This window comes from Daphnia pulex, chromosome 4, assembly GCF_021134715.1.
Source record: "Daphnia pulex isolate KAP4 chromosome 4, ASM2113471v1".
Classification (NCBI taxonomy): domain Eukaryota; kingdom Metazoa; phylum Arthropoda; class Branchiopoda; order Diplostraca; family Daphniidae; genus Daphnia; species Daphnia pulex.
In genome coordinates, this window is record NC_060020.1 from 8,201,936 (window position 1) to 8,210,055 (window position 8,120).

General features: G+C 36.3%; 3 protein-coding genes across 3 annotated transcripts; all 3 read right to left on the minus strand.

Annotated features, from left to right (window-relative positions):
• Window positions 1–113: 113 nt before the first annotated feature.
• On the minus strand, window positions 114–1,990 carry LOC124193223 (peroxiredoxin-4-like). The gene is made up of 9 exons (XM_046586942.1): window positions 1,700–1,990; window positions 1,392–1,604; window positions 1,152–1,186; window positions 988–1,081; window positions 840–907; window positions 655–781; window positions 496–587; window positions 314–421; window positions 114–254 (listed from the first exon to the last, which is right to left on the minus strand). The coding sequence occupies exons 2-9, from the start codon at window positions 1,564–1,566 to the stop codon at window positions 195–197; spliced, it is 759 nt and encodes a 252-aa protein (XP_046442898.1). The 5' UTR covers window positions 1,567–1,604; window positions 1,700–1,990; the 3' UTR covers window positions 114–194.
• A 1,115-nt stretch (window positions 1,991–3,105) lies between these two features.
• Window positions 3,106–5,295, minus strand: LOC124193226 (protein angel homolog 2-like). The gene is made up of 3 exons (XM_046586944.1): window positions 5,192–5,295; window positions 3,622–5,028; window positions 3,106–3,559 (listed from the first exon to the last, which is right to left on the minus strand). The coding sequence occupies exons 2-3, from the start codon at window positions 4,935–4,937 to the stop codon at window positions 3,400–3,402; spliced, it is 1,476 nt and encodes a 491-aa protein (XP_046442900.1). The 5' UTR covers window positions 4,938–5,028; window positions 5,192–5,295; the 3' UTR covers window positions 3,106–3,399.
• Window positions 5,296–5,312: 17 nt separating this feature from the next.
• Window positions 5,313–6,187, minus strand: LOC124193227. The gene is made up of 4 exons (XM_046586945.1): window positions 6,060–6,187; window positions 5,852–5,962; window positions 5,629–5,788; window positions 5,313–5,563 (listed from the first exon to the last, which is right to left on the minus strand). Exons 1-4 carry the CDS (start codon window positions 6,087–6,089, stop codon window positions 5,412–5,414), a joined length of 453 nt encoding a protein of 150 aa, XP_046442901.1. The 5' UTR covers window positions 6,090–6,187; the 3' UTR covers window positions 5,313–5,411.
• Window positions 6,188–8,120: the final 1,933 nt, after the last annotated feature.

The window sequence follows — 8,120 nt, forward strand, 5'->3', positions numbered from 1 at the left end:
AGAAAAATAACTAGACTTTTTGAACAGGTTTCCTTTATTACTCTCATCAGTCTATCCTGGCGTCAGTAGATTCAATTTGTATTATTTAAAACTCAATTTCAAACAATTTAAAATATTGTTGATCCAATTTATTTAACTTGAACCCAATAACCAACAATCAATTCAAAATTGAATCTTTTTTGTGAATTAATAATTCAAATTTCATCCTTTTGTTTCTCGAAGTATAGTTTTTTCTCGATCGGATGGGGAATAATCTGATGAGGAAAATTTCATAGCATTAATTATTTTGCGTTTTACTTATGTCATCCCTTACCGTGTCGGCTCCGGGTTTCCATCCAGCAGGACAAACTTCTCCGTGATTATCGGTATATTGAAAGGCTTGAACAAGCCTCAAGGTTTCATCAACAGACCTACCTACAGGCTGAGTAGAAACACATATTGCTTATTATTACAAATCCTAAACTGGAAAATCCTATTTCTACACATTAAAATTACCAAGTCATTCATTGTGATTTGCCTCAAAACTTGCTTATCATCGATAATGAATAAACCTCTAAGTGTATGTCCAACATCTTCCAAATAGACACCTATTAATATATAAAAATTATAAAGTAGGTGCAAATTTATAAGGTTAAGTACTGTGAAAAAAGCTACCATAGTCAGTGGAAATCTTGTGTGATAAATCTGAGAGCAACGGAATGTTTAGAGGACCGAGTCCACCTTCCTTTCGAGGAGTGTTAACCCAAGCCAAGTGAGTGAAATGTGAGTCCACTGAACAAGCCTATGAAATAACTGGATTAGCTGCTGAGTTCAATTTTTAAATGAAATGTACTTTTTACCACAAGTTCAGTGTTAAGCGCGCGAAATTCTTGAATTCTATCATTGAATGCCAAAATTTCTGTGGGACCTGCAAAGACATTCATATAAAATAATGTTTTTTGTTTGTTGTTTTACAGAAAGATTAGAAAGAATAATAAAACAGCTTACAGACAAAAGTAAAGTCCAGGGGATAGAAGAAGAAGACCAAGTATTTGCCTTTGTAATCAGTCAATTTAAGGTCCTTAAATGAGCCATTAACCACCTAAACAGGAAATTAAAAAAAAAATAAATAATGAAAGAATGCATACAAAGAAAATACAAAAGGTATTTACCGCTGTACCCTCCCATAGAGGAGCTTGCTTTGAAACTAAAATAAGAAAGGAAATAATGATCATTAAAATTGTTTGCAGTTCATATATTTTTAATTCAATGTTTGATAACCAATTAATTTTCCTAAATGTCAATAAATATGTAGAAAAATTCTGAACGATCAATTAAAAACTGTATTTTAGAAATAATGCTGATTTTAAATATCATATATTTTATTATTCACAAATGTAATAAAAGTATACTCATGGCTTTTGTCCATTGCAACGAATGGCCACTGCTTTTTCCTGTTTCTCTTGGATAGACAGCACCCCCAGCATAAGTCTGACAGACATCTCCATTTACCGCACTTGCTATGAACAAGAAGATTGCTAATCGTGCCACGTAATAGTACGACTTCGTTCTCGAGTCCGTCGTCATTCTTTTGCTATCGCTACAGCCACCTGTTTTAAAACACTCTAGCATAAAAAATACCCATTAAATACATATGGACAATCAATACAACAATAAAAATCATTGATTTTATTGTTTGATAATGTAGTTAAATAATTACATTTTCGCAGTATACAGTTTGATCCCTTCTGTGATCACTCACTGACGTGATATTGATACGAATCAATGACCTGTGTTCAAAGAGACTGTCAAGTGTCTGACTGATGCACCCATGCACTGATATCCAGATTCCAGTGCCCACAGTAGGGCAGTAGCAAACCAACAATGTAGCAGAATCAACTCTGCCCTGCTGCCTGCCACCGCTGCCACTTTCAAAACTGTGTTCTGTGTACACCAAACATGAATGACGCAGTAAATATTTCGGGCCGCGGCGTTCAACCCAATTTTGTGAACACTGTTACAGTGCCATCTGTTTACCCGAGTATAAAGCATATATTTTTACCCACGAAAATTTTTGAGAAAAATATCAGTTGAGAATTATTTCTAAATACATTAAGTTATTTAAATTTTGATTCTTATTACTAGATTTGGATTTATTGTAGTAGCTGCAAGATATTTCGGACAAGTTATTAGACAAATATTTCCTTTGTGTGTCATAAATTACACCACTATTGTAGCGAACTAGCCTAATACAATCTTCAAGTAAGCAAACGTGAATTAAGTGTCTCTCCCGAAAGCCCTAAACTCAGAACTTACCTTGATTATATTTAGTATGGGGCTCTTCGGGATCTGTTTTATTTAGCCGATTTATCTGGCAACGCAGCATGGTTCGAGACTTTTTTGAGGGAAGAACGGGGAGAAGAGGGAGAATGGGACGAGTGGGAGGGAGGAGGGCGTACGAAAAAAAAGGGGACCCACGTTTCCTCTTCTCCCCCATTCGTCCCATTCTCCCTCTTCTCCCCGTTCTTCCCTCAAAAAAGTCTCGAACCATGCTGCGTTGCCAGATAAATCGGCTAAATAAAACAGATCCCGAAGAGCCCTATTGGACCTAATAGTTGAATAGTCGACATCCTCGTGCAGACGTACGGTAGCCTACGTCAACTCATTATTGACCCGAGAAGGTTCGACGATTTTTATTTTGTTCATTGGTTGAAAAATGCAGATTATTTTTGCGAAGTGTCTCGAACGTAAAAAAAAACATCCGCCGGTTCTAGATTATATTTCAAATTGATTCTTGATTCTGTTTACTGTTGATCAATGGTTTATCTTTCGAGTTGGCATTGGCGTGAGCTGCACCCTACTGATAACTTGTTTTCAAATTCAAATTTCTGCCACTCCGGGTTGCAATGTTTATCAAGCTGCCAAGCTCAGCAAAAAATCGTCGTTAAAATCGCCTTCCAGTAGCAATATGTTACTTAATATATTCCATCTTTAAGCAATTCGTAAAAGCACAAATAACTTCGAAAAAGTTTTTTTTTCTTCTTCGTTTATATTTTAATAAATCATAATGTAAAGTTATTTTTTTTTTAAGTTGTACTAATCCTTTAGAAACAAATTTCCGACAAATAAATGATCCAAGTGTCTATTTGATAGATTTAACCACAAAAGATGCTCAAACAAATTTTTATGAAAAAAAAGACATAAACAAACTACAGAGTGCAGTTATATATGGAAAAGAATTTTGTTATTTCAGAATTTCTTTACAGACCATAATACATGTAATGTACTGTATATTAACAGACTATCAGGATATTACTTTCAGTGAGAAGTGACTAAAGTTTCAAAGAGTTTTCAACCCGTCGTGTTCTGACATTAAATTTCCAGGATAATATATACAAATGACATTTTGGTAACTCTTATTTAAAGTCCTTTATACTTCCAGAGGAAACGGGCTACCAATGGCAAGTGATCAGAAGGTGAAGCCAATGATGGCAAGCCCCCAAGGCCATCTAATTCTTGTCCCGCTAATAGTCCTAAGCGACTTAGCAACTGCAGGTTCGGGTTCTTGAATTGAAAACCGCTGTTAACAAAACACATGAATTAGTTTAATTATAAAAATATGACGAAATGTGATAAGAATACTTGTGAAAAATGTAGTCAACAGTGACCCATTCGTTCTGGAAAGTGGTCGCTTCATTAGCTCCATTTAAACGGTTTAGACGATGAGGATAAACGGATTGCAACTGAAGCTGATGTGATAGCTGGCCAGTGGAAAACCGTTCGACAGAAGATTCACCATTTGACAATTGAGAGCTTGAATGGCCCACAAGAGGTATTCGTCGTTCAGTTGCATGGAGGTGTTGGCACTGGTCTGTGACATTCAGATGCGGTGGTATCAATTCCTTATCAAGCACGTGTCCACGATCCTCAGGAGTCAATTGCCTTCGACTTAGTCCTTTAAATTGTAGAGAACCACGTGTGATGAAGTCGTAGATGCTAGTGTTCGGTGTCAAGTTGAAATCTCCTGTCAGGATTGTGGGGTGGTAAGAAATTCCATTATTGTTCTTGGAAGTTGCTTTACTTGAATTGAAAGCGATGAGGTCTAATTCTGCGAAAAGCAGCTGTAATTGAGCAAGCTTAATATCGTGTCGTCTCGGATTGTAAAGAAGATGTGTGGTAGCAACAACGATAAACGGTAAATCTTCATCTGCAGAATTTCTTGAGTGCAAAATGCGCGGGGTAAGTAATGCTATTAGACCAATATTGTCTCGGTCAAGAAGCTCTACGTCTGGCTTGCAGTATTCAACTGATATGCTATTCTTCAATTCAAACTTGGAATCTCGGAAAAATATAGCGCATCCATCCGGTTTGTCCCCGGTTCGCTTCTTGAAAACTCCCGTAAAACCCATTGCTGTGAGTTTGGGAACATAGAATGTTTCGTAGTGGTCTGATTGAACCTCTTGAAGGCATAAAACATCTGCTTGATTGTCTCTAACTTCTCGTAGAATTCTTTCAGCACGACTGTTCCAGTCAAGAGCCTCAGGATCTGCTTTCCTGTACAGGTAAGTATGTTCTTCCAAAAGATGTTGAGCCAACACATTGTAAGATAGAACTGTAAACTTAAGAGACTGTGCTGGGGGCCTGATTTGTCGTTGTTGAAGCTCTCTGCCAAACTTTGTATACTCCCATTTTCTTAAAGAACTCAATCGATAACGAAGTTTCTTCTCTTTGAGTTTGATGGGATCAATCTCTGATTCTTCATATAAAAGATTTGCACATCCATATGCATATGCTTGTCTTCGCTGCTGATTTCCACTGACTTGAGTTCTGTTCTGAGTAGGTGCTTGTGATCCTGATGTTCCCATACCAGCTTTTCTGATCGCTTGGTTGCTGGATGAATGATGGAAATATCTTACAGACGAATATCTTTTAAAATGTTTTTGTTGTTCATTAGACATTGTGATGTCTTTTCCATTAAAAGTCACAAGAGAAAGTCGTTGACACAAAAATCCGCACCTGGATGACGAAATCGTGCGGAATAAGAGGCACCTGCAAGGTATTGAAGTAAACATATTTGCTTTAAGCTATGAAAGACTTGTAGAAGGAAGAAATTTCAATATCACTCAAAGAAGGTAGCGCAGCATCTCAGAAACACTTGCAAGCCACGAGAAATATACTGTGACAGTGTGACCTCAATTTTGCAAAAACTTACGTCAGATCACGTGATGACAGGGTGAAAGAAAGAAAGAGAAAACTTGTATCAGAGGTTGAACGACCTCTAACGACGTCTACCACTATTACGCAGCCAATCAAAGCAGACACCAAAATAAATATCCACGCATTAGTCCTTTGTATTTGCGGAATGATTATTATTCTCGGTCAATGTTTGTTTATTTTACAAAATTGTCACAATTAACATAGTAGTATCACGCCTAGACAAAGTAGCTGCTTATCTTTATCTGCCTTTCTTCCTGGTTCTGCTGTGATAAAGCTGTGTGCAAATCCTTTAGCTTGATTTCAGGCTTGTTCAAACTAACACTCATAATCAACATTTTTTCACAATTTGACAATGATTCATACAACCCTAAAATAATTATGTCAATACAAGTTATTATAGGACATTGTCTAAATTTAAACAACCTAGTTTGCCTGTTTTTGGTTCCATGAAAATGGGCTGTTTGAGGTCATTGTCCTTCACTATGAATGCTAATTTTAAGTTGGGAGTTGAAGTGGAAGTAGGTTCAAATGCAGAAAGTTTACTGAAGGTGCCATATGTTTGAAAAACTGTCTTGGTTGCTTCTATCAACTCCTTAAAATAGAAAATGATTTGAAATTTTTTTTATTTTTTCTTAACTTAAAGCTGCTATAATACTTTCCACAGTTGGCTGTCCATCCATTCAAAGGTGTCATATTCTTTTTCTTTAATGATAATTTTGCACCGAATGAAACGGAATTCGACTGGAACAAGACAGTTCTTGTTAATCTGAAAAGTAAACGACATACCACGCAAGCATTATTTTTTTTTTACATTTTCCTTTTTATTTATTATTGAATTTATTCCTACAAAATGTTATCTTCACCTTAAAATTTTCAAAAATTGATCGACTCATATTAAACGTCCGACGATTATAAATCAATCATTTCACCGTATAAACTATAAAGTTAGTAGCCTACCAAGTCTACAGACTACCTTCGTAAATAACAGAAACGCCACCTAGCAGAAAATCTTTTAAACTATTTAAAAAATTTCTTGGCGCTCAAGCCGGTGTGGCATTCCTTGCCATCCGGTCGTTGGGTACGGTATTCACATTATCCTCAATATTTTTTAAAGAAGATGTTGCAATATCACGCGACGCTTAAAATTTCGCTTATTTGTTTAATGCTGCAGAATAGCATGTTTTACACTGCGACGTGAAGTAAACTTTAACTGGGCTCTGTTTGTATAATAATGGAAAAGTAACTCAATTACCAACAGTGTTCGGAACGTCACGGAGTTTTCAGTGACTTAGAAAAAATTTGCACGTCATACGTCATTTGAAAACCTAACGTCAAAAGTCAAAAAACAAAAGTCAACGTAACTGCCAAAAAAAATTACGTCACCGTCATGACTTAAGTCACAAAATAAGTCATGTATTTTTACGCTATTTGACAGGTGGTTTTTACAAGTTTAAAGCAATTTTTAGAAATATTAACATTTCCAACATTGAATCGGACAACTTATTTCTTCTTATTGTTAAAATTAATGCTGCTAAGCTAAAAAGACGCTCTACTGGAGCGCTAGTTGGAATGACAGTATTATATTTTACAAACAAAGATTTAATCTGTGGATAATTATCAAGCATTCCTATAGAGGTGTCGAAAAAATCTTCCGATCCACGGCATTGTTCGTCAACATTGCCAGATGACGTTTTTATTTTGACTTTTTTTAAGATTCCAAATTTTTTTCACGTCAAACGTCAACGTAAAAGTCACGCATAAATTTTATTTCAGTCGCAGTCGACGTATACGTCAAAATTTGACTTAAGTCATGACTTAAGTCAATTGGTGACGTTCCTAACACTGATTACCAATAATTGTTGCGAAGGATGACTCGGCTGTTCATGATTATGATGGGAATAGATGACGACGAATGCTGTTCAGAATAAGTTCCACGGCCGCTGTCTACCGCGCTGACGGCTGCAATACTCATAACTAAGTATCCGCAATCCGGCCGAAGTCGAAATTATTGTTGACTCCATTGTTGTTGCTGCTGCAGTAAAAGTTGTTGATGATGAGCTAGTAACACACTATAAATTGTATTCCATGGAGCAGTCAACCGTCTATGGCTGAGAATAATCTTTTAAAGTAGGCTACATGAAAACAACTGGCTTGATGACGAAGCTGATGAAAATTTCTGTTGGATCATTATTCCGTGATTACACAAGGCGTAGAGAATCTTTTGAAGTTGAGTGATCCGCTGAAACACTGAAAACAAAATAACTGAAAAATTGAAAATGAGATAACACTGAAACGCTAAAGGCGGCCGGAATCATTTCTATAAAAATATCTTTCAACTTCCGTCTAGACGCACGTTGGAAACAACTAGCGACGGCCTGTTTTTGAGACATAATCGGCGCAATCCGGACGATATTTCGCTCGGCTGTATCAGGAAAAAGATGGCACCCAAATTAAAAGCAGGTTTCTCTTCTTCTAAAAACATGGAGTGTGTATGAAGCGATTCCATAAAGATACGCGACCTGAGTTGACAAGACGACCACATTTTCGTAATTTTATTTTTTGTGCTATTCATCGTGCAGCCACGTACGTTTCCCAAATTGATCGTCCCGTTTTCGTATTAAACTTAAAGCATGGTATTTAGGCTTAAGGTTGAAGCATGGTTTTAATATTAAAGCCTCGATAAAATTAAACCTCGTCTCTTTCTCTCCAAACGAAAGCAGACGACACCAATTCTAATTAGCCAATATAGCCTATAGCTATAGCCATGCTAAGATATCGATAGAAATCAGTAATCAACCGTTGTCGACATTCTAGCTTTTAATCCAAACTTTTTTACTTGTTATAAAAAAATTAATTGAGATTAACAAATTGAATTTGGATTGAATTCTATTTTATTGAATTGAGGGAAATTTCATTTTATGATT

Coding starts and splice junctions, on each gene's coding strand:
- LOC124193223 (XM_046586942.1), bottom strand. CDS start 1,566: ATGACGACGGACTCGAGAACGAAGTCGTACTATTACGTGGCACGATTA. Junction 422..495: donor AAATCACAATGAATGACTTG/GTAATTTTAATG, acceptor GTTTCTACTCAG/CCTGTAGGTAGGTCTGTTGA. Junction 255..313: donor GGAAACCCGGAGCCGACACG/GTAAGGGATGAC, acceptor TTTCCTCATCAG/ATTATTCCCCATCCGATCGA.
- LOC124193226 (XM_046586944.1), bottom strand. CDS start 4,937: ATGTCTAATGAACAACAAAAACATTTTAAAAGATATTCGTCTGTAAGA. Junction 3,560..3,621: donor GTTGACTACATTTTTCACAA/GTATTCTTATCA, acceptor TTTTGTTAACAG/CGGTTTTCAATTCAAGAACC.
- LOC124193227 (XM_046586945.1), bottom strand. CDS start 6,089: ATGAGTCGATCAATTTTTGAAAATTTTAAG. Junction 5,963..6,059: donor CAATTTTTGAAAATTTTAAG/GTGAAGATAACA, acceptor TTTACTTTTCAG/ATTAACAAGAACTGTCTTGT. Junction 5,564..5,628: donor TTTCATGGAACCAAAAACAG/GCAAACTAGGTT, acceptor TAATTATTTTAG/GGTTGTATGAATCATTGTCA.